Source organism: Stegostoma tigrinum, chromosome 4 (genome assembly GCF_030684315.1).
Source record: "Stegostoma tigrinum isolate sSteTig4 chromosome 4, sSteTig4.hap1, whole genome shotgun sequence".
Lineage (NCBI taxonomy): Eukaryota > Metazoa > Chordata > Chondrichthyes > Orectolobiformes > Stegostomatidae > Stegostoma > Stegostoma tigrinum.
In genome coordinates this window covers 26,894,444-26,920,097 of record NC_081357.1, presented here as the reverse complement: position 1 = coordinate 26,920,097, position 25,654 = coordinate 26,894,444, and the positions used below count along the sequence as shown (strand labels likewise).

At 41.0% G+C, this 25,654-nt stretch overlaps 1 protein-coding gene across 4 annotated transcripts in view; it reads left to right on the top strand.

The window, feature by feature from the left end:
* afg1lb (AFG1 like ATPase b) overlaps nucleotides 1–25,654 on the top strand; it is a 144,466-nt gene that overhangs the window by 84,411 nt on the left and 34,401 nt on the right. For 3 of the 4 annotated variants that reach the window (XM_048531917.2, XM_048531914.2, XM_048531918.2), the window contains 2 exons: nucleotides 2,478–2,536; nucleotides 22,187–22,269. In XM_048531917.2, the coding sequence (XP_048387874.1) occupies nucleotides 2,478–2,536; nucleotides 22,187–22,269 (142 nt within the window). The remainder of the gene's footprint in view (nucleotides 1–2,477; nucleotides 2,537–22,186; nucleotides 22,270–25,654) is intronic. The other variant, XM_048531916.2, reaches the window with a different exon arrangement.

Genomic DNA, 25,654 nt, shown 5'->3' with positions numbered 1-25,654 from the left:
GAGGTGTCGGGAGTCTCTTTTTCGACCTCAGAACCGCCTACGTACTCCCCTTACATTTGAATCCCCTATGACTATAGCCTTTCCACTTTTTTCCTGACCTTCAGTACAGCAGAGCCAGCCAGGGTTGCATGAGCCTGGCTACTGCTGCCTTCTCTTGGTGAGCCATCTCCCTCAACAGTATCCAAAAAGTTGAACGTGCTATCCACAACTTCCTCAGCATCGCGGATGCTCCAAAGTGAGTCCATCTGCAGCTCCAGAGCCATCATGCGGTGTAACAAGAGCAGCAGCTGGACACCATTCTTGCACGTCTCAGTGTCAGGGACATCGGCTGTGTCCCTAAGCTCCCACATTGAGCAGAAAGAGCATAACATGGGTCTGGGATCTCCTGCCATTTTTACTTTTATGCTTAACTTAGTCCTACTATAATATCAAATACTATTTAAATGAAATGAAAAATGTTTGTACCAAATCACTCCACTTACCAGCACACAATTTTAAAAAAAGAAAAAGAAAAACACTTTTCTTATCAACCAGAGACTTTTTTTTTGATCAGAGGAGGGAGGGTGGGGGGGGGGGGGGGGGGGGGGGGGGCGGGTGGGGAGATACAACACGTGTAGTGTCTCGGGTTTAGCCACTGCCCAAATATATCGCTCAACTTCCGAGAGCTCAATTCGACCGGTCCTGCAAAGCTTCGCTGCTGAAATGAGGAACTTACCTCCCAGCAGGCCCCTGTTCCTCGCTCTCACTGCTCCCACTGCTGCTGCTGCAATAAATGGAGGCCACTAATTGCACGAGGTAAGTTTTTAAACTGGGAAACATACCTCCCGGCAGACCCCTGGTCCTCGCTGTCGCTGCTTAATAGCCCCCAAACTGTTCAACCGCTCCCTGTAGCTCAAACCCTATTTCGCAATGAAGTTTCAAAAATGTACAGGTTCATTACTGGATTTGAGGTTGCAGTGATAAGATCGTGTCTGCTTCCAGATTGCAGCCACCCTTGTGTCTGGCTTAATTCTGCTGTGCATGTTCCAATCTCATTTGCTATACAGCATTGTTCATGGGACCTTCAATTCTGCAGCTTCTGCCACCTAGCATTGCCATTCAGTCTGTTTTTCTGGAGCTTGATGACTTCATTGTTAGCTTACAGTTGATTGAGCGTTGACAGTCCTTCAGTACACTATTTAAAGTACCTGTTAATCATATGAGATCGACAGTGAATCTTGGTTGGCTACTGCTTCATAGTATGGATCATTGCAGCTGATCCTGTTACTCTGGCACAGAGCCATTTTGAGCAGGATGTGCTGGGTAACAATTGAGACAGAACCTATTTCTGTTCCTTGTAATATTTCTTAAATGGTGAATTCTACAGCATTGTAAAAACACAAAGTACCATTTAATTTTAGTGAAACTAGCAAATGGTTATATCCATGAAAATTTACTGGCTAGAATTTTCTTCCTTTTTCTTTGACACTTTATAACTCTTCTTGCGAGGATGGGCATTCCTTGGTGACATGTTGCCTGCAAATGCTGGTTACCATCTTTGTCACTCCAAAATGACTATTCTTCAAAAGTAAGTATGGCAGGATGTATGTCTTCACTGGATAGAACAGGTGAGAACAATACTATCCTCATCAGACATTCATGTACAGGTTCTTTCTCCCATTCTGCTCTACCTTCCTATTTCCCCCAGTCCAGCCACCCACTCGCCTCTCATTCCCAAAATAATGGCACTGGGATCAATCACACTCAGACTGAGATTAATAAAGCATGAGCTCAGCAATAAATATTAAACCAGGGCCTGAGCATGTTTCAGTTCTGGTTCAGTTTTTCTAACCATGTGAGATTGTGGAATGGTTAGGGGTAGGCCCGAATAAAACATTCAAGTGGCATTAATGGTCCATACTTCTGAGCTACTTTGTCATTTAGATCAATTATGATACTTCAGTAAAATGTGATGATAGTAGTGAGTTAACCTGATTCTTGCCACTAAGCCAGTTTTTAAAGAATTCGAACACTCTGTGCTAAAGAGACAGATGTACCAACAACTATTCATGCATACCTGTAAATGTATATTAACCATGAAAGTTGTCTCTTACATACAACTTGAATCTGTTTATCATAATTTATTTTAAAAGTGTTCTGCTGGACTATCCCACTTATTTGAGTAGTGGCAGCACCAGGCATTTACATGGTCCTTGTGTAAAAACAAACCTTTTATCTCTCTTTCAAAGTTAACTTGTGTCACAAGTCTACATTGTAGACACTTCTACTTCAGATGGTCTGGACTTTGTGCTCATGTTCACATAATAACTGTCACTGATCAATAAAATGAACTTGCTGTACTGCTCAAGCAGGAATCAATTTTGTGTCTTTGGTCTTGTTATTATCTGCTATTGTTGGGGGGATGTGTTTGCCAAAGTAAAAAAAGAAATGCTATTATCAAGCTAAGTAGCAAAGCTAATACCAATTTTCTCTTTCAGACCTCTATAAAAGTGGGCTTCAGAGGGCTAACTTTGTGCCATTCATTGCTGTCCTGAAGGTAAAGGAAGTCATGTTTTGATGTTTTTCTCTCTGACTGTAATATTGATAATCAGGGTTTACACAGGTTCCTTTGATCTTGCCTTCAAGGAGAATGCAGCTAATAATTACTCCACCAATGCTGATAATGGAATTGCTATTCGAAAAGCAGAATCGAACAATGACAGGTTCTTAGATTTTTGAGTGGGCACACTGCAACTGGATAGCTTGTGTTTTTTCCTTAACTCTGTGATTGCCACAGGCAGTTTTGAAAAAAGAAATGTGCAAGGGTATTTTGTGGAGGAATCTTGCAGGTGTGATGTTAAGGAGAGAAAAAAATGTACTTGTGTAGACAACATCTGAATGGAGTTTTGAATCAGTGTGTACACTGCTTAAGTACATTAATTATGTTCCAACCATTGTTGAGAGACCTATTCTTTTAAACACAGACTTTGTAGTGGGTTTGGCATGATTATTAGGGAAGTGGTTAAACTTCTAGACAGCTTACTGGACTTATGTGATTGTTCCTGTTAAGGCAGGATTTTAATCTCTGAATAGTGAAGAGAAATTGAATTTTGGGTTTTTTTTTGTTGTCTTAGGCACAACTCTAAGTTTAACATTTTTTGTTTTTGAAAGAACATTTGTAGCTTCTCACAGTTTGATTCTTAGTCATTCTGTATACAAAATGTTACACTTTATTTGTTACATTTTATAGAAGAAGCTGCAAGCCAGCAGAAAGACTATGGATGCGGGTTGGTGTCTGAAAGTTTCCTGACACCATATCTGACAACCATGTTTATAATACATTTTTCAGCAATCTTTTTCATACTAAGACACAAAAAAATCATTGCTTCTATCGCACATATTCAGCTCATTCTCCTCATCGTTTACTTGAATGATTTCTACTTAGGAATTGGAGGGCCATTGTCAAAAGCCGTTGATGATGTCTGTTTGGTTGATATTGCTAACATTGTGAAAGACAGCATCAAGATGCACAAAGATAAATGGTTTTAGAGTGATTAAGATCATAAGGTGGTAGAGGAGAAGGATTTAGACTATTCAGCCCATCGAGTCTGTTCTGCCATTCAATCACGGCTGATATGTTTCTCAACCTTATTCTACCTTCTCCCCATAACCCCATTAGATGACATCAACTTTTGTGAGGCAAATTATGATACATAATGAGAATTAAGGAGACTATTTTTTTGGTGGAAGATTAGAATCCAGATTGGGTAAAGCAATAGAGAGAACACAGATACATCAACCACTGAAAGTAGTAATGCAGGATAAGGCCATCCAAATTGAAGCTTTCATTTCTGGAGGTTCAAAGCTCAAAAGAAAGAAGGTAATGCTCAGTTGAAGTAGAATCAAGGTGAGATCATGTGCAATACTGAGTGGTTTTGTTATCAATATCACAAAAAGGGATATTGAAACAGGGGAGTGGAATAAAGATGTGCAAAGATGTTACCAGAATTGAAAAGCAGAAGGGATGAAACTAGTCAAGTAGAGGTGTAGCATTAGTATCACTGGACTAGTAATCCAGAGACCCATGCTAAAGCTCTGGGAGCATTGGTGTGAATCCAGCCATTTTGTGAAATTCAAATTCAATTAATAAAGCTTGAACTGAAATCTAGTTTCATGGTGATCATGGAACCTGTGTTGATTGTGGTAAAATCCGGTTTAATAATGTCCTTTTAAGGAAGAAGTATCTGCTACCAGGCCTGGCCACCATAACACTGTAGGTGTCTCTTAACAGCCCTCTGAAATGGCTGAGCAAGCCACCAGTTATAGCAGACAGCTACAAAGTGTTATACTAGACTACCAAGGCAGTGGAAATAACAGTAGCACACTCAACTCTGTTGGCCCTGTAAAGTCCTTGCTAACCTTTGCCAAAATTGGGAGAGCTACCCCATTAGACAAGCAGACCAATGCCTGTAATATTCATACCCTACAGACCAAGTCCCAGATGCCACCATCACTATCCACCAGAAGTTTTGGCACAGTGGTATACAGTTGCGTGGGAATGGCTATCGGAGTCCTCAATATTGATTCTGGACACCATGCAGTTTCATTTCATCAGATGAAATATGGGTAAGAAAACATTCTTAGCCAATGAATTAGTTCTCCTCCATGTTGAGCAACATCTGGAGGGCAAACAAGGGCACAAAATACTGTGGATGAGGGACAGCAGTGTTCATGACCAAGAATGGTTCGTTAGCGCCATTGCCAACAGTTGGCCAAGACCAATGGGCACAGTTCCTAGACTGGCTCTGTGTCAGATGTTGAGTGAACCATCTTCAGCTGCTTCTGCAGTGAACTTCCCTCCATCTTAAGATCAGAAATTAAGATCGTCACTGATGATTGCATGATGTTCAACATCATTTGTGACTCCACAGATACTGAAGCAGCCCATGTTCAAATGCAGCAAGACCAAGACAATATCCGGCCTTGGCTAACATGTGGCAAGTAATATGCATGCCATTACCATCTTCAACAAGAATGAAACTAACCATCCCTTGACATTCAATGTCATTGCCATTATTGAATCAACATTCTGGTGATTACCATTGACCAGAAACTTAACTGAACTAGCCATACAAATACTGTGACTATGAGAGAAGATCAAAAGCTAGGAATACCACACCAATAACTCACTTCCTGACTCCCCAGATCGTGTCCACCATCTATAAGGCATAAGTCAGGAGTGTGAACATAGAACATTACAGCACAATACAGGCCCTTCGGCCCTCGATGTTGTGCCGACCTGTCATACCGATCTCAAGCCCATCTAACCTACACTATAACATGTACGTCCATATGCTTGTCCAATGACTACTGAAATGTACCTAAAGTTGGCGAATCTACTACCGTTGCGGGCAAAGCGTTCCATTCCCTTACTACTCTCCGAGTAAAGAAACTACCTCTGACATCTGTCCTATATCTTTCACCCCTCAATTTAAAGCTATGCCCCCTTGTGCTTGCCGTCACCATCCTAGGAAAAAGGCTCTCCCTGTCCACCCTATCTAACCCTCTGATTATTTTATATGTTTCAGTCAAGTCACCTCTCAACCTCCCTTCTCTCTGATGAAAACAGCCTCAAGTCCCTCAGCCTTTCCTCATAAGACCTTCCCTCCATACCAGGCAACATCCTAGTAAATCTCCTCTGCACCCTTTCCAAAGCTTCCACATCCTTCTTATAATGCGGTGACCAGAACTGTACACAATACTCCAAGTGCGGCCGCACCAGAGTTTTGTACAGCTGCAGCATAACCTCTTGGTTCTGGAACTCGATCCCTCTATTAATAATAGCTAAAACACTGTATGCCTTCTTAACAGCCCTGTCAACCTGGGTGGCAACTTTCAATGATCTGTGTACATGGACACTGAGATCTCTCTGCTCATCTACGCTGCTAAGAATCTTATCATTAGCCCAGTACTTTACCTCCTGGTTACTCCTACCAAAGTGCATCACCTCACACTTGTCTGCATTAAACTCCATTTGCCACCTCTCAGCCCAGCTCTGCAGCTTATCTATGTCTCTCTGCAACCTACAGCATCCTTTGTCACTATCCACAACTCCACCGACCTTAGTGTCGTCTGCAAATTTACTAACCCATCCTTCTACGCCCTCATCCAGGTCATTTATAAAAATGACAAACAGCAGTGGACCCAACACCGACCCTTGCGGTACACCACTAGTATCTGTTCTCCAGGATGAACATTTCCCATCAACTACCACCCTCTGTCTTCTTTAAGCAAGCCAATTTCCGATCCAAACTGCAATATCTCCCACAATTCCATTCCTCCGCATTTTGTACAATAGCCTATTGTGGGGAACCTTATCGAACGCCTTGCTGAAATCCATATACACCACATCAACCGGTTTACTCTCATCTACCTGTTTGGTCACCTTCTCAAAGAGTATGTTGGAATACTCCCCATGTGCCTGGATGAGTGCAGCTCCAACAATAATCAAGAAGCTTGACATCACCCAGGACAAAGCAGCGTACTTGTTTGGCATTGCATCGCAAGCATCCATCCGCCACCGATACACTGCACAGCAGTGTGTACTATCTATAAGGTGCACTGCAGAAATTCACCAAGGATCATCCTCAGACAGAACCTTCCAAACCCTCAAGTGCCAGGCAATGATTGCTTCCAGTGCATAAAACCCAACCATCTTTGCTTGACATTCAATGGCATTATCATTGCTGAACATCCACTCTCAATATCCTGGAAGTTATAATTGTCTAGAAGCTGAATTGACCACTATATAAATACTTTGGCTATGAGAATGGGTCAGATGCTGGGAATTCTCTGGTAAGTAAATCAACTTGACTGCTCAAAATCTGTCGACAGACATGAGGCGTATAATAGAACAGTGCCCCCACCCAACCGCATTTAACTGGATGAGTGAGTTTGAACAACCATGAAAAGCAGCACAGGATAGGATGTCAGCAAATGAAGGGCAAGTCCCTCCTATGTATTACACTAAAAGGCTTCTTGTAGTATGGCACTGAGTAAATGGTGAGATACAGCCTGTGAGCATTGTCAGCAATGGATTGTCAAGAATAAACTCCCAAAGAGGGGAGACACATCAAACAGGTGTCCTCCTTTCACCTAGAGTTTCAGTGTTCTATTCCTGTACATCTTTCACTCGGTTCCATAAAATACAAAACCTGTCCAAGGAAATGTTGAAACCTAAGATTAAAACCTTTTGTGATATTGAAACAACAATACAGTAAAAGCCAGCATGCTTATTTCATCCCCTGCCCCAAATTGTATCTATCACAATCTGTTTAGTGGAAAGTAAAATCAGTGTGTCACAATCTTGTTCATTTTTACGGTATATTTTTGTACATCTGAAATAAACAGCCTGCCTGTATCCTTTATAAGGAATCTATCATACATACGATTTTTAAAAAGCTGCAGGAGTCTTGCATCAATTTGAAAAACTTAAATTTGGTTGAAATGGACCAATCAATCTCCCAGGGTGTAATTTTAAAAAATGAGACAAAAGTGAAATAACCGTAACAATAAATTAAAATCAAGAACACTAAATGTTCCTGTCTTTCAGTTGATCCTTTTATTAATCAGTAAAGGCAAAACATTCAAAATTATAAATATTTCTCTCTATGACTCACATCCTAAGTTACCAAATCAAGCAACTAACTTGATAGTATGACGTAATTTCGGAATTCACAACATATTGGTCTTACTGTGGATAGCTAGGACTGAAACTTTGATCATGTGACCGCTGTGATTCCGTTACCGTCGTGAACAAACATAACCATTGCGTTGTACGGGAGAACACTGACCTCTGTTGTCATTTGTTGAGCTTTAAAACATTTAATTTTGTAAAAGGTCGTTCCCAATAGATAATATGAGCCATACTGTTCACATAGCACTTAGCTAATGGACACTGAGATTTTTACACAATTTTTCCTTGCAGGCTTCTTAATAGATAGATTGATGCTTCTTAGTACTTTTGCTACTTGAATATCTCTGTTCCATTAACAAGCATCATTCCAATAGCAAATGGCGTGAGCAATTAACCATCCTCTTAGAGTCATCTGCCTGGAAGCTTAAATTGAGTTGTCAGATTGCAGCCTTATAAGACTTTGACCCTACAACAGCCTTTTATAAGCTACAATGACCCAAAGACCAACCTGTGAGGTCAGTACTGTGACCTTTGTGCGGCTGTCACCTGAGCTGAGTACTGGGGTTAATCTGCTGCCGACATATTTGCTTATCAATTGACTTTGCAGTGCAGAGTCTGTCCACTGATGTCAATTTAATTCTTAGCTGTTCATGACAAGTTCTGTGTCTTTGCCACATTTTTTGCATCAATTTTTAAAAATATGCCTTTGCTCCTCACTTTTAAAAGTATGTAAGACTTAGTTGGTAATGCACAATTAGGCCCATATCAACAGTGTATTCTTTAAGTTTCTAGTGAAGGTCTTGCTATAACCAAGCCTTGCCCACTAACTCCCATTCTAGTTGAAAGGATCGGGGCCCATAATGAAACTAATAAATTTCCTCTGTTTTTGGTGTACTGATGTAATGCCGAATCAAGTTTTCTGTTTTTAATCCCAGGGCAATTAGTATAGTCATTGGGATTTTTAAGTTCTTTGTTACAGGCCACCTCGGAGGTCTGCAGAGAAGAACCCTAATCCAATAAACGTCTCATTTAGATCATGAAAAGAAAGACTAAGGAGAAGCCCCACAGGAGAGGTCGTTTCCACTGCCTCTAAGCAGCAACACTATGGGGAACTGTCAAATTAACCAGGAGGTCCCCATATTTAACATGCATTTTCTGTTGAAACTAATAATAGAATAATTATTTAATGCAGGTAGAACCTTTATAACAGGCCATAAAAGAAATAATAATTGTCCTCCAAAGAACTTGCCATTATGTTAGCTGTCTTGCAAAAGGCATGGGGGAGGGTGTGAGAAATGCAAGTAATAAATAGCTCTGGCTGAAGTTGGTCACAGAAAAAAGAATTGATAATTAGATGTAATTAGGGTGTATGAATCGTTGTCTTCTGTTTTGGGAATGAATAAATTTGGAAGAAAAAACCCTTGTGGTGAAAATGCTTTGATGTAAGAAGAGTAGTTGTGGCTTGGCAGCATAAAGGCAGTGTTTTATACTTTTTGCATAATAGCTGTAACACAGAAATGGTGAAAGGACTATAGCCCCCTATTTGCTTTAGACCAAGTGCTTTGAGGTTGGTTGATTCTTTTCAAACAAAAAGCATCAAAAGTTTTCAGCTGTTGGTAATGAGGAGTAGACCTCAACACAGCTGAAGGAGTGAGTTATCTCTAGTTTCTCCCTCTGGATTGAACAATAACAGATCAAAAAAATTGAACTCGCGTCTTAATAATGATTGAGGCGCAAGGTAGAGTTTGTAGGTTGGAAAAGTGTTATAACTTGACTTTTTACAGGCTGTGGTGTTGCATGTAGTAAAGCAGCATGCAAATATGACTTATAAAAGAAAGTACAAGTGCTGTTCACAGATGTAAACCTGTTCCTGTTTTGTTGCTGATGGTGGGTTGGACATTCTCGCTGGAGATGATGATTTTATTGCAAAAAAAAACAAATGCACATCACGCTGCTATTTTGGCTTCTTCCTGAGTGATCACTGTGTATAAAATGGAAAATAACTACAGAGGGTTGTTCCAGCACTGTTTAGAATTGGTTCCTTGTGCAAACATAGCAACTGAGAACTACTAATTCTTCCCCTGGTTTTACTAATTTGCTGTTGTTTCTGTTCATGTTTTGCCTATCAACGACAAGGGAATAAAGGTTTGTTACAGGACTTCTAGAAGGAACTGTGTTTCAAATTTACAGCAATATGTTCGATTTTAAAAGCTTGTAGATTGACATATCTGTTTCAAAATTAATAAGATAATTAAACTGTAAAGGTTTCTTCAGTATTGCGCAACGACAGTCAGCCTATTTTGTTTTATCATTGAACCCTCTGATCCTATATTCAGCTTGGTTACAGATTAAAGCTGAAAAGTTTCTGGGGAAAAGGCATTCAATTAAGCCCAAATGAGGTAAAAAGTTGGATGCTAGATTAAACTGATTTTCTCTCTGTCCGTTGTGGTGTTGGTTTATAATTTCAGTACATTTTAACATTCAAAGGAAGTGCTTTCAAAATGGGGTTTAATTTCTTATAATGCCACACTTGTTTGTTGTTCCCATGTGTATGCATAATCTACTAGAGGTGTTTAAGATGATGAGCTAATTGATAGGAAACTATTTTTTTCTGGCGTGGGTGTCAAGGGCATAACCTCAAAGTTAGAGCTAAGCTATTCAGTGGCGATGTTGGGAGTACTTCTTCACATAGGGGTTGTAGAAATGTGGAACTCTGTCCCCCAAAAACCAGTTGTGGCTGGGTGTTAATTGAAAATTGCAAAACTGAGATTAAAGTGCTCTAGCCTAACATAAATGTCGTGGATTTAAGATGATCTAATTGCTTGGGGAACAAGTTTAAAGGAATGATTTGCTCTTGATTCAATATTCCTCAATGTGTGAAAATAGAAAATACTTGTAAAGCAAAAGCACTGCATCCATGCTTAAAAAAAGACTTGAGCTAATTAGAAACAAGTTTTCAAGTGCAGGAGAAGAGTGGTTATGGGTATTTGTTGCCAATGATAAAATCTTTGTATTGTTTCACTCAGACCTGCCCTAATGGAATCATCATATCTTTTCGTGGATTTTTCTTCTCAGTCGCTTGTGTGTGTTTTAGTGTTTCAATCTTGATTCTCAGCCTTTGGCTCAGATTTTATTGTGATAGATGTTGTTAAATGCCCTACCATAGGTTAAGACTTAGCCATGTACCACAGGGGCAGGCAATGGCCTAGTGATATTATCGCTGGACTGTTAATCCAGAGACCCAGATAACGTTGTGAGGACCTGGGTTTAAATCCAGCTGCAGCACATGGTGTAATTTGAATTCAATAAAATATTTGGAATTATGAATCTAATGATGACCTTGAATCCATTGTTGATTGTTGGAAAAACCCATCTGGATCACTAATGTCCTTTTGGGGAAGGAAACTGCCATCCTTGCCTAGTCTGGCATACATGTGACTCCAGACACACATCAATGTGACTGACTGACTCTGAATTGCCCTCTGGGCAATAAATGCTGTCTAGCAGCGACACCCTCATCCCATTAATGAATAAAGGAAAAAAACTTTGGTGGTTTTATGTGGCAAGAAGTGCAAGTGTGAGCTGATAATGTTCAAAATGAATGCATCTTTTCCATCTATGGTCTGTTCTTGTTTTGTTTGTGCCCTTTCCACACCAATTCTGTGTATATATTGCTTCCAGGTTTGATTTCTGACCTGTCCTTCATTTCCCCCACACATTACTAAATTCATCTAATCTTAAGGTTTGCCCCACACAGGACCACCTGCCCCACACCGCGCCCCCCCCCCCCCACCAAGCCCCTTCAATTACCCTCTTGACAAGTTTCACCAGTTCCCTGTGCTACAGCAAAATGATTTCAAGATGGTCTCTTCACCTTCAATGCCATTTAAGCTGCACCTACCACTGAAAGGGTTTCACAGTGACAGACCATTTCAGCAAGGTTGGAAAGATGTTGAAAATGGGGGAAGAAATGTTTCCAGTAAAATTCCATTTTACAAAGTGGAAAATAATTACAATATTAAGTCGTGTGACTAGAAGATGCTCCCTCTCATCCCTGCCTCCTCGATCGGACTCAACCTATCCATCATCTCTCCCACCTGTCCGCCCCTCCCACTCATTGACCAATGCTCACCACTCCCTAGCTGCACTCACAGATCACCATCCCACCTATCTTCCCCAGCCCCACCCCTCCTCTATTTATTTCTGACATCTCTTCCCCCTCCCCATTACTGAAGAAGGGTCCTGACCTGAAACACCAGCTTTCCTGCTCCTCTGATGCTGCCTGGCCTGCTGTGTTCTTTCAACTCCATACTGTGTTATTGCTATTCCATTTTATGCATGTGAACAAGGAACAAAGAAAATTACAGCACAAGAACAGGCCCTTTGGCCCTCCAAGCTTGAGCCAATCCAGATCCTCTATCTTAGCCTGTCGCCTATTTTCCAAGGATCTGTATCCTCTGTTCCCTGCCCATTAATGTATCTGTCTAGATATATGTGTTAAAACAAAAAAAATTGAAGCTGACACTTCTTTTAAGCAGACAAGCCACTGCTTTGATTATTACTGAATCTACTATCGAAAGAAATAGTGAGAAAGGTTTCAGAATCGAGATCTGAAGTAAACAAAAATTAATTGAATTACAACTTAGCAAAAGACGTAAAGCTAAAAGCATTTTAATAAGGAAAATCTATCGAGATTTTTATTGTATCTCAGTTGTAGGATGTGGAATGCCTCTTCAGAAGTCAGGTTGGAAGCAGATTTCCTTATCGCCTTTTTAAAAAGAAAATAGATATATATTTAAAAAAGTAAAAAGTTGCTTAAAAGAAAGAATGATTGGAATGGGCAGTTTTAGATAACCCACAAAGATGTGCTAGGCTGAATAGTTTCTGACAGTTGTTTTGAGGAACCTTAATAGAATACTAAATTACATCACTTCTTAAAAAGCTGAACTATATAACATACTTCTAAAGTGAATCCATCTCAAACTCACCAGATTATGGCATTTTGGAACTTGTAGCTTGAGATTTTGTATCTGAAAACAAAGACAGTGCGGGTGTACTGAGAAAGCATTGCAGTGCCTCACTTAAATGGGATTATATGTATTCATGTCTCATGCAGGGTTCTAGTAGTTGACTTGGCAATCTTCATTTATGCATTTTGAGCACTTCACTATGCAATTATGAATGATTCAAAGAATCAGTCCTTAACAACCTAAATTTTAAAGGCTGATTAGGACAAGGATTGATAGTATAGTAGGGCAGAACTTGTTGCAGCATCATTTCTGGAATCATTATTAATCATTTCTGGTCAGAAATGTTTTTGTATGTTGCTGACTGTCTTCAACTATGGCATTTAACCCTTGGGCTACCAATCATCACATTTTGTTTTATTTAATCACCACGTAACTAAACTTGGTATGCAAGAGCTCTGAATTGTTAGTCTGGGTAGCCTCATTTAAGAAGAATACTAATGTAGATTGCTTGAAAATCACTATACCTGTTTACATGTTTTTCTTCCAGCTGCTATGAAAACCAATCTGGTCAATATCATCCAGTGAAGTTACTGAATTTCCTTCCTGTATACTTTTAGCACCTTTGCATGAGAATGACTGACTCTTCTCTAGGATTAAAAAAAATAGTAAAAGGGAAATACTGTGGATTATGGAAATCTGAAATGAAAAACAAAGTGCTGAAGGTATTCAGTAGGTCTGACAACATCTGCAAAGTGAGAATTAGTGTTGTCGTTTTGAGTCCAGTATGAATCTTCTGAATTCTTTTTGCTGGACATTTGCTTTGCGGAATTTGATCAAAGAGTACCCACTAAGGTTCAAGAGATCCATTATGCCATGTTTCTTAGCTGGTAAAAGCCCAGTATGATGACGTATTTGGTAGATGCATTCCTGTGTGATTGACATTGTGTTGAGCATGAACTGGCATTCTTGAACGCACTGCATGGACAGACCTTGTATTTGAATGGAGCTGAACATTAACTGCTGGCATAAGCCTGCTGATTTAGAAGAATTTCTACGGAGCTACTAAGAAGCCAATAGTAAAAGTGATGCAACATACATTTTTGTGTTCGTTGTTTGTCTTAACTCATCCTTCGTGCAGCAGAAAGTAGTAAATAATGTACAACTGTCTTGTATTTTAATATTCTCCGAAAGGAGCTGTGCGTGGAAACATGAACATGTCACAATAGTTATGACCATCCATAAGATAGCTAACTGAAGCCCAAAACAGGCCAAATTTCTGTTGATTGCTACAGTTGGACCAGTAACTATAAAAATAGTCAGATTTTCTTGGTTACAAAGGTGTATAACAAGAGTTTTACCTCGAGCCGCAACCTGGAAAACTGTAAGTGGTCAGCAAGGTGCAAAGGTTTTGTGATATATGCCAGAAGTTTTCAGAACTTGCTTTATCTTGTTCATAACATCACCAGAAAGTTCCTTATTCATGTCATGCAAACTACAGCTTTGTTCTCTTTATTGCCTTTGCACGTATGCCTAACCTTTTGTCCTTTTGCAGCGCAGAAACTTCCATGATCTAGAGTCTCAATAGGTTGCAAAGATACATCAGAGATGAAAGATTGCATCATTGAAAATCACTATAATGCCTGTCAAGAACCCTGACAGCGTGAATAAAAGTAATTCAGGACAATTATTTCCAATTATAGAGGGTAAATGAAAGACGGGAATGAAGCCACAGTATCTTTATCTTTTTTAAAAAAACATAATACTGCAATACAGCAGATCAAGTTGAGAAATCTAAAAATATGATTTAGTCTTAATCCCTGTGTACCATAGAGCTTATTTTTTTTCCTTTGTACATCTCTCTGTCATTTATTAACAATTGCTTGTCCTGTGAATAACTCTTTGCAAACTTTTAAAATAAACTGTGTGAATAATTTTTTGCCATGAGGCATTGGATCCTTTAGCACATGGCAATACTGGGAAATGGGTGTAAAGATGTACCTCACTATAGATATGAACCACGTTTTAAATCTAAGACACATGTTTTGGATTTCAAACTTTGAAGGAAAAATACTTCTAAGGAAATTATGCCCTTTTCTGCCTTTTCCCCCAACTCCTGCCCTGGAAGCAGATTGATAAATCATTAAGACTATCTCTTCCTTGAGGAAATAGATTCAGATTACACCAGTAAAAGTGAAGCTTTGGGAAATCCATTTTGTCACATCTCTTGGCTGGTAAAGGCCTAGTTGATAATGTATTTGGTCAGTGCATTCCTATGTGTTTACCTTTGTATTGAACATGAATTGGCATTCTTGAATACACTGAATGGCAAACCTTGTATTTGAATGGAGCTGAACACTTAACTGCTGGCAGTAGCTTTCTGTAAGCATGCTGATCCTTGCTCAGTTTACTAATGGTATAGGAATTTTTTTAAACAATGGAAATTATTAGTTAAAGTGCTTCAGTACATTCCCATTTTTCCTATTGACATTACCCCATATGAAGAAACAACAAAACTCAATCAAAAACCTTATCTTTGAAATTATTACAAACATTAGATGATGATGACAACATCAACAATAAAGATCTGATCAAATCAATAGTCGTTTATTAAAATCGGTAGTTTATTTCAGTAATAATCTAATGTAGACTTGAGTAAAGGTATTTCTTTCCCTCTTTGGCAAAATATGTTTTACTACTTAAAAATTCAGCTGTAAAGAATTTTCATTGTTGAAGTTTTTTTGTATCTGTTCCTCTTTGGTTATTAGTGAAAGTCACATGGGGAAAGTAGGGTTTACAGCTTTTGTGATTCTATACTGCTTCTACTAGCTACTTTTGGCTGTTGTACTTGAGACAACGTTTGGAAGTAAATCCTGGTTCCCTTTACCCCTGAAAAAGTAGCTGTGCTTGACCAGCTATCAGAGTGAATTGATGGTGTGCTTGGGGATTAACAGAGAACTTGTTTTGTTGTGTACCCTCAATGTAATCTACCGAGACTTTGAAAAGAGACAGAAAGGTATTTGAAGATAATAAAATGTGAGGCTGGATGAACACAGCAGGCCAAGCAGCATCTCAGGAGCACAAAAGCTGACGTTTCGGGCCTAGACCCTTCATCAGAGAGGGGGATGGGGGGAGGGAACTGGAATAAATAGGGAGAGAGGGGGAGGCGGACCGAAGATGGAGAGTAAAGAAGATAGGTGGAGAGGGTGTAGGTGGGGAGGTAGGGAGGGGATAGGTCAGTCCAGGGAAGACGGACAGGTCAAGGAGGTGGGATGAGGTTAGTAGGTAGCTGGGGGTGCGGCTTGGGGTGGGAGGAAGGGATGGGTGAGAGGAAGAACCGGTTAGGGAGGCAGAGACAGGTTGGACTGGTTTTGGGATGCAGTGGGTGGGGGGGGAAGAGCTGGGCTGGTTGTGTGGTGCAGTGGGGGGAGGGGACGAACTGGGCTGGTTTAGGGATGCAGTAGGGGAAGGGGAGATTTTGAAACTGGTGAAGTCCACATTGATACCATATGGCTGCAGGGTTCCCAGGCGGAATATGAGTTGCTGTTCCTGCAACCTTCGGGTGGCATCATTGTGGCAGTGCAGGAGGCCCATGATGGACATGTCATCAAGAGAATGGGAGGGGGAGTGGAAATGGTTTGCGACTGGGAGGTGCAGTTGTTTGTTGCGAACTGAGCGGAGGTGTTCTGCAAAGCGGTCCCCAAGCCTCCGGAGGCTTGGGGACCGCTTTGCAGAACACCTCCGCTCAGGTCGCAACAAACAACTGCACCTCCCAGTCGCAAACCATTTCCACTCCCCCTCCCATTCTCTTGATGACATGTCCATCATGGGCCTCCTGCACTGCCACAATGATGCCACCCGAAGGTTGCAGGAACAGCAACTCATATTCCGCCTGGAAACCCTGCAGCCATATGGTATCAATGTGGACTTCACCAGTTTCAAAATCTCCCCTTCCCCTACTGCATCCCTAAACCAGCCCAGTTCGTCCCCTCCCCCCACTGCACCACACAACCAGCCCAGCTCTTCCCCCCCACCCACTGCATCCCAAAACCAGTCCAACCTGTCTCTGCCTCCCTAACCGGTTCTTCCTCTCACCCATCCCTTCCTCCCACCCCAAGCCGCACCCCCAGCTACCTACTAACCTCATCCCACCTCCTTGACCTGTCCGTCTTCCCTGGACTGACCTATCCCCTCCCTACCTCCCCACCTACACCCTCTCCACCTATCTTCTTTACTCTCCATCTTCGGTCCGCCTCCCCCTCTCTCCCTATTTATTCCAGAACCCTCCCCCCATCCCCCTCTCTGATGAAGGGTCTAGGCCCGAAACGTCAGCTTTTGTGCTCCTGAGATGCTGCTTGGCCTGCTGTGTTCATCCAGCCTCACATTTTATTATCTTGGAATCTCCAGCATCTGCAGTTCCCATTATCTCAGAAAGGTATTTGAGATGTGTGCTAACTGCAAAACACTTTTTTAAAAAGGTTTGTTTAATAAAAGTGAATTGAAACAATGCAACTTATTTTTGTACTTGTTTGCCTTAACTTGTCCTTTGTGGAGCAGAAAATAAATGATGTGCACTATATTGTATTTTAATAATCTCATAGCTTTTCTCAGATTTTACCAAATGTATCGGAATAACCATTTCTGCTTAAGGACTCAGGAAGACCTCTCGATTTTGAACTTAGAAGTTTGATAAATTACTGTTTAAGAAAAAGTGACTATCGTGATTGTAACAAGTTCAGCCAGGAGGACGTCATAGAAAATGAGTTCCCTGATTAACAGTCACAATCAGATCCAATCAGGGAGACCTGGCTGACAGATAAAAACAGAAGTGTCAGACATCCTAACAGTCTTGGGAGTTGATTCAATTAACTTGTACCAACAAGGACTTTTCTCTGTAACTAAAGGATGTTTTGATGATGGAGGTACCAGCCTCTGTGGTGTTATTTCAGCGGCAACAAGATTAAAGCATGTCATGAAAACCACACTGAAACGATTGTTTTTGGGTTGGGGTAAACATTGCTTACATCAGGTCATATTTTGAGAAGCAGAGCATGCTCAGTCCTGCTGTAAAAAACTGGGCCCAGTAAGTGCAAATAATGTGTTTATTTTCTGGGTAAATAACATGGGGGTAGATGAAAATCAACAAGTAATTCTCCTGACAGCTTGTGGAGCCACACCGTTTTCAGTTATTATGAGCTGAACTTTCCCTGAACCACTGGATACTAAAACTTTTCAAGAGTTAACGGATTTAGTTAAGAAATATTACGACTCCAAGCCTCCTGTAATGCTGAGGCGCTATTGGTTTTACTCAGCAATTCAAGAACCAGGGAACCCATGCTGGGATTTTTGACTAGGTTAAGAGACAGAGGCATCTGACTTTTTGGTTTAACCCTTTAATGAGGTGCTGAGTGACTGGTATGTAGGATTAATGACATAACCATGCAAAAGTACCAACTAGCTGAAGCCCAAATGAACTTCAGATAGGCTGTACAACTGGTTTTATCATTGGAATTGCATTTTGGTAATACAAACAAGGACAATAATTGTACAAGTTATGGTAGTGTTGTAGAACAGATAGACCTAGGGGTTCAGGTATATCATTTTTTGAAATTTGTGTCACAGTTAGACAGGGTGGTTAAGAAAGCTGTTAGCATGCTTGCCTTCATTGCTCAGGCCTTTGAGCATAGGAGTTGGGATGTCATGTTGAGGTTGTACAGGATGTTGCTGAGGCCTCTTCTGTAATACTTTGTGCAGTTCTGGTTGCCATGTTATAAGAAAGATATGATTAAACAGCAAAGGTTCAGAACAGATTTACCATGATTTTGCTGAGAATGGGGTTTTGAGTTACAAAAATAGGCTGGGACTTTTTTTACATAAGAGGTTGAGGGATGACCTTTATAGAGGTTTATAAAATCATGAGGTATAGATAGGGTGAATGACAAGGGTCTTTTAAGGTGGGCATATTCTTGAGGCAAAAGGAGAAAGATTTAAAAAGAACATGAGAAGTAACTTTTAAATAACGGTTAGTGTGTTGAATGAACTGCTAGAGAAAATGGTGGATGCAGATGCAGTTACAAAGTTTAAAAGACAGTTGGATAAGTTCATGAATAGGAAAATTCTGGAGGGATATGTACCAAGTGCAGGCAGGTGGGACTAGTTTAGTATGGGAAAATAGTTGGCATGGACTGGTTAGACAGAAATGTCTGTTTCCATGTTCTGACTCCGAGTGTCAAATTTTGCAACAATTTATTCCACAGGAGATGAAGTTTGCTAATTGGTCAGCAAGTTGACTCTGAATAGCTAAGATATTGTCATAGAGAGAGAATCAGGGGACCTTGGGTTCCTGTGTTTCTGGGTAATTCAAATATAGGTCAGGCATGAACACATTCTCTTCGTTTGAAAAGAATGATTGCTGCTTATCAATAAATGTCACTTCTCAAGTGCCGTTGAGCCATTTTGGCTGGTTATTTTAAATTTGTTAGTGGAGCAATAAATGCACACGGGATTGTTCAGTAAATCCTACCCAATCATTGAATTGCTTCAAATCGTAGGCATTTTATTTGGGCTTTGCAAGTATGTGTTCATTGAGCACGGTTTTTAATCTGTCTATTATGAACAGCCAGAGGAACATGTCTTAATTTGATCTACCAGTTGTTGGGATGTATAGCTTAGGTACCTGACATTGCTCCAGAATTGAAATTCCAACATGACATTGCTTCATTACGTGGTAGGCAGAACATGCTTTTGTACTGTAACATTGTGAAACAATGTGCTTAAACTGTGATTAGATTTTTGAAATACTTTGCCTTTCCAGGATAATTTGAGGTAGACTGTACACTTGTAGGGTTTGAAAGCAGTGGGCTTTTGTTCATTTGAGAGTTTGCATGATACACCGTGAGAAATGATATGATCAAGGTAGCCATGATCCCACAAGCTAGCTTTGATGTTCTCTCTTTCAATAAGATTGGTCTTATCAACATCCAATAGGGCTGTAATGCTTTTTACTAATGCAGATCAAATCATTATTTTTGTTCTGCAAAAAATGAAAGTACTGGAATTTATGTCTCCTGTTAGAAAATGGAGAGACCGATGCTGGATTGCTTACCAGCAGCAAAGTGAATCATCACAGACACCACCCCCATCCACTCTGTTACATTCCATATACTGTAGTTTGAATATCCTGCAATCGTTTTGACAGCTACTGACAAAATGTGCATAAGTGTGGAGGTAGATGAGTGAGAGGTTAGGTTATCAGGTAGATGACAGGTAAATGAGGCAGGCAGAGTGCTGGTGGATGGGTGGGTGCTGGGATGTTAGATAAGTGGGTGAGTGCGAGTTCTGATGGATTTGGGAATCTGGTAGGTCTTGGGGAGGGATAATGGGAACTGCAGATGCTGGAGAATTCCAAGATAATAAAATGTGACGCTGGATGAACACAGCAGGCCAAGCAGCATCTCAGGAGCACAAAAGCTGACGTTTCGGGCCTAGACCCTTCATCAGAGAGGGGGATGGGGAGAGGGTTCTGGAATAAATAGGGAGAGAGGGTGAGGCGGACCGAAGATGGAGAGAAAAGAAGATAGGTGGAGAGTGTGTAGGTGGGGAGGTAGGGAGGGGATAGGTCAGTCCAGGGAAGACGGACAGGTCAAGGAGGTGTGATGAGGTTAGTAGGTAGCTGGGGGTGCGGCTTGGGGTGGGAGGAAGGGATGGGTGAGAGGAAGAACCAGTTGGGGAGGCAGAGACAGGTTGGACTGGTTTTGGGATGCAGTGGGTGGGGGGGGGAAGAGCTGGGCTGGTTGTGTGGTGCAGTGGGGGGAGGGGACAAACTGGGCTGTTTTAGGGATGCAGTAGGGGAAGGGGAGATTTTGAAACTGGTGAAGTCCACATTGATACCATATGGCTGCAGGGTTCCCAGGCAGAATATGAGTTGCTGTTCCTGCAACCTTCGGGTGGCATCATTGTGGCAGTGCAGGAGGCCCATGATGGACATGTCATCTAGATAATGGGAGGGGGAGTGGAAATGGTTTGTGACTGGGAGGTGCAGTTGTTTGTTGCGAACTGAGCGGAGGTATTCTGCAAAGCGGTCCCCAAGCCTCCGCTTGGTTTCCCCAATGTAGAGGAAGCTGCACCGGGTACAGTGGATGCAGTATACCACATTGGCAGATGTGCAGGTGAACCTCTGCTTAATGTGGAATGTCATCTTGGGGCCTGGGATAGGGGTGAGGGAGGAGGTGTGGGGGCAAGTGTAGCATTTCCTGCGGTTGCAGGGGAAGGTGCCGGGTGTGGTGGGGTTGGAGGGCAGTGTGGAGCGAACAAGGGAGTCACGGAGAGAGTGGTCTGTCCGGAAAGCAGACAGGGGTGGGGATGGAAAAATGTCTTGGGTGGTGGGGTCGGATTGTAAATGGCGGAAGTGTCGGAGGATGATGCGTTGTATCCGGAGGTTGGTAGGGTGGTGTGTGAGAACGAGGGGGATCCTCTTAGGGCGGTTGTGGCGTGGGCGGGGTGTGAGGGATGTGTTGCGGGAAATACGGGAGACGCGGTCAAGGGCGTTCTCGATCACTGTGGGGGGAAAATTGCGGTCCTTAAAGAACTTGGACATCTGGGATGTGCGGGAGTGGAATGTCTTATCGTGGGAGCAGATGCGGCGGAATTGGGAATAGGGGATGGAATTTTTGCAGGAGGGTGGGTGGGATGAGGTGTATTCTAGGTAGCTGTGGGAGTCGGTGGGCTTGAAATGGACATCAGTTACAAGCTGGTTGGCTTGAAATGGACATCAGTTACAAGCTGGTTAGGTCTTGGGGAGGAGTGGTTTTGGATGTCAGGTGAGACACGTTCAGTTTGCATGGACTGTCAGGGTCAGAATGGGGGCTGACAGGTCAATTGTGGTTAGGTTTGGTGGTTGTCAGGTTAGGAGGGCATGGCTGGAGTTTCATTGCTCTGTTTCAGAGTGTGTATGGTCGTGGGGGCTATAGTAAGTTTGTAATTGTATAGCATTCCCTGGTTAATTCTACAGTTTGAGTGAGTCGGAACCCTCCAAAATGTCAGAATCTAGTCAACTTTTTCAGAGGATTCCAGATTTAGATGAATTGCCCTGAGGAAATTTGAACTTGCCAGGTAATTCCCAGTGTCAGCTGGATCAGGATTTCTGCATGGTTCTGACCTGCAACTCCAAACTATCCTGCAGAATAAAATACTGTCTATCTAACCTTTGGAATTTCTGGGCCATTTGTGCCTTTTCCATGTTATTCTATGGCTACATGTAATATCTTGACATATCGACAAAACACACTACTTGATGATATAAATAACGTTACAGCTCATACTCTTGCATTCAGGATTAATATGAGGTAAATAGAAGTTAATAGATACTAACTGTAGTTTCAAATGGACAATGTTCATACTTAAGAATGCATTCCAAACAATTAATATTGTTCTGATGAATAGAAAAGGTTAATATGGCATCAAAAGCTTTCAGTTATTTTTGTTTGAAAATGTACAGTTCAGTTCTCAGTTTTATTTTGTTGCATTGTTGTGTTTTTTTTTGCAGAAATATTGTGAAGCCATCCAACTGAATTCTGAAGTTGACTACAGGAAAAGACAGCTTCCTGGAGCAGGGAAGCTTTATTATCTGTAAGCTTAAGAAAAAATTCTAGACAGTCTATTGCATGGTGACATGCATCTGGAGTGAACTATGATTATCCACCAGAATGTAAAGACCCTCATTGGAATTCAATGAGGAAAAACTGACAAATAACTAAGAATCTTATGCTTCTGGTACAGTGCCACAATATCTCAGAGCAAGAATGGAAATGGCCTCAACACAGCTAATGGAAAACTTGTCAATCATGTTACTCAAAATATGAAGTGAAATAGAATGAGAAGCATAATGGATATCAGAATAAAAGTATGATATCAGCCTAATGAAAATGCTGGTGGATAATCAGGAAGTGATTTAATGGTTGCACTTTTCAATTTTCTGTTCTACACTGAAGTTGTGTGTACGTATCTATCATGAGCTGAGTAATAGTGACCAAGCAATGACTTCATGAAAATAAGCATGAGCACAGTCTCACCAGATTGAAAGCAGTTTCTATAAGTGGATGTTTCCTCTACCACTGTACCTTTACAGTAACCCTCAGTGAACTGCATGACCCAAATGTGCAAAAGTTTCCCACGTGCCTAGTAAGTGCAGATGTGGTGTCTGGAATGACCCTTGGCTCAATTCATTATGTTCCTGGGTATCATGAGGCCATTGCCAAACCTGTTTGAACATAGAAACAGGAAAAGGCCGTTTTGCTACTTGAACCTGTTTTCTGATTCAATTCAATCATGCTAATCTGTAACCTCGCTTGTGAATGTATATCCTCCACCAATTGGAAGGATAATAGAAAGTAGCAGATATATAGGAACACCTTCCATGTTGCACACCACCTGCTATGATCAAATATGAGAGTGCCTATTTTATGTTATGGCCTGATGGGGACCAGTAACTTTTTTTTTAAGTAGACAAAGATTGGGTTCCCATGTGCTCAGTTAAAGAAAAAAGGCACAAAGTTCCACAGTTTTGAACAAACAAACATTACTGTGTAAAGTTAGAAAAGTAGGATAATATACTACATATGACAACTTATACTCTCAGGAGAGTATACTATATATTTCATCTTACACTCACAGCAGAACAAACTTCAAACTAACTAGTGTGCGGAAGTGACGGGATTATATGGTAAAATACAGGGAAACAACAAAGTAATGGAACAGGGCAACAATTCGGGTAATAATTACCAGTCTCTGACGGGGAGGGGCATAATATGTAAAAGTGTATCAGCAGATAAGATCAGAGATTGTAAAAATGGTCAAAAAACAGAATTTAGGGGCCTATATCACAATGTATGCAGCAATTATAACATCATAAGACATGAATTGTTAACATAAATGTGTGACCTGTTTCGGTGTTGTCAAAACATGGAGGGTCTAGGCCCGAAACGTCAGCTTTTGTGCTCCTGAGATGCTGCTTGGCCTGCTGTGTTCATCCAGCCTCACATTTTATTATCTTGGAATTCTCCAGCATCTGCAGTTCCCATTATCTCTGAAAATTGACCATGGTTGAGTTTTGAACATGGAACATTATTTGACATATTGGAACAAAGCTAGAAAAGATGGTAGAGTTATTCTGTTAATTGAGGATTTAAACCATTTGTTTAGTATTGAGACTTAAACTTAACCTGAAAGATCAAGATGTAGGAGCTATTTGTGTAGTGATTTTTGTGTTAAATTAAAGGTAAAAGCTCACTTGTGGCAGTTCCTATGTTCCCTAATAGTAGGTATGCTGTAAGCCAGAGCATGCAGGATTGAGTAAATAAGTCATGTAAGAAGTGCACTGCAGTAATCACTGGTGACTTTAATCTATGCATACATTGGAAAAATAAGATTGACAAAGATAGCCTGAAAAATCAGTTCATAGAATATCTTTGGCACAGTTATTTTATAGCAGTGCATTCTAGAGTGAATTAGAAGAGCAGGCTATCCCAAACCTGGTAATGTGCAATGGGACGAGGTTAATCAGTAACCCCGTGATAAAGGGGTTTCTGGTCACAGTGATCACAACATGATAGAATTTAATGTTCAGTTCGAATGGAAGAAGCATTGGCTATGACCTTAACCTAAATAAGGGTAATTATGAGGGTAAGAGGGAATTTTCTGAAGAAGAATCCTGACCTGAAACGTCAACTTTACTGCTCTTCTGACGCTGCCTGGTCTGCTGTGTTCCTCCAGCTCCACATTGTTTTCTGTAACAATGAGGGTATGAAGTCAGACCTGGCTTAGGTAAACGGGGAAATTACATTTAAAAATAGGTTGGTAGAGTTTCAGTTGCAGACATCTGAGAAGATAGTTGAAAATGTAAGTAATTGTGAGGTTATCCATTTTGGACAGAGTAATGATAGATCAGGTATGAAGCTCTAAGTCATAGTGGTATGATGTTATATACAGTGGATGTTCAAAGTGACTTGAGGGTTCAGGTCCCCAGGTCTCCAAAATGCCACGGAAATGTGAAGAAATAAGCATGAAAGTTAATGGAATGCTAGCCTTTATACCTAGAGGACTGGAGGATAAGGACGCAGAAGGTATGGTGCAGTTATTCGAAACCCTGGTTAGACCCTATTTGGAGTACTGAGAGTAGATCTGGACATCAAATCTTAGAAATGATATATTGGCCTTGGAGAGAGAATGTAAGATTACAAGAATAATACCTGTACTTTAGAGAAGAAGTTATGAGGAGACTTTATACAAGTTAGGCATGTTTCTTCTAGAATTTAGAAGGGGAAGGCATGATCTCATTGAAGTCTTTAAGATATTTGCAGGAAAATGCAGGGTAGTTGAAAATCGACCTTTTTCACTGGTTGAGGATTTTAGAGCTGGGGGTAGTTTAAAAATTAGGTTGGACCATTTCAGAGAGAAATTAGGAAGCACTTGTAAACACGAAGGATGGTTAGAGATTTAGAACTCTTGTGCCACATGCAGTAGTAAATGCTGGGTTAATTGAGATAGGTTTTTTTTTGTTAAGCAAAGCTATTAACAGATATAGGCAAAATGCAGGTATATGGAGTTTGGCCATAGATCAACCATGATCACATTGAATGGTGTAACAGGCTTGGTAAGCTGAATGGCCCATTCCTGTTCCAGTGTTCCTGTGATAACAAGGTGTAGAGCTGGATGAACACAGCAGGCCAAGCAGCATCATAGGAGCAGGAATGCTGATGTTTCGGGCCTAGACACCCTTCTTGTGTTCCTCTAACCCTTAAAGATTTATCCCGCTGAGAAAGGAAGACCTATGGAAACGATATGTCATCTATGGGTAGGTAAGGAAGTTACAGGTAGTGTTAAATGGAAAGAAACATTACGAATCTACAAAGATTATGTCAGAATACGGTGAACACTTGAAAACCAGCAAAAAATGACTAAACAGATAATGAAGATGAAGAAAGCAGAGTTTGAAAGAAAGCTAGCTGTAATAAAA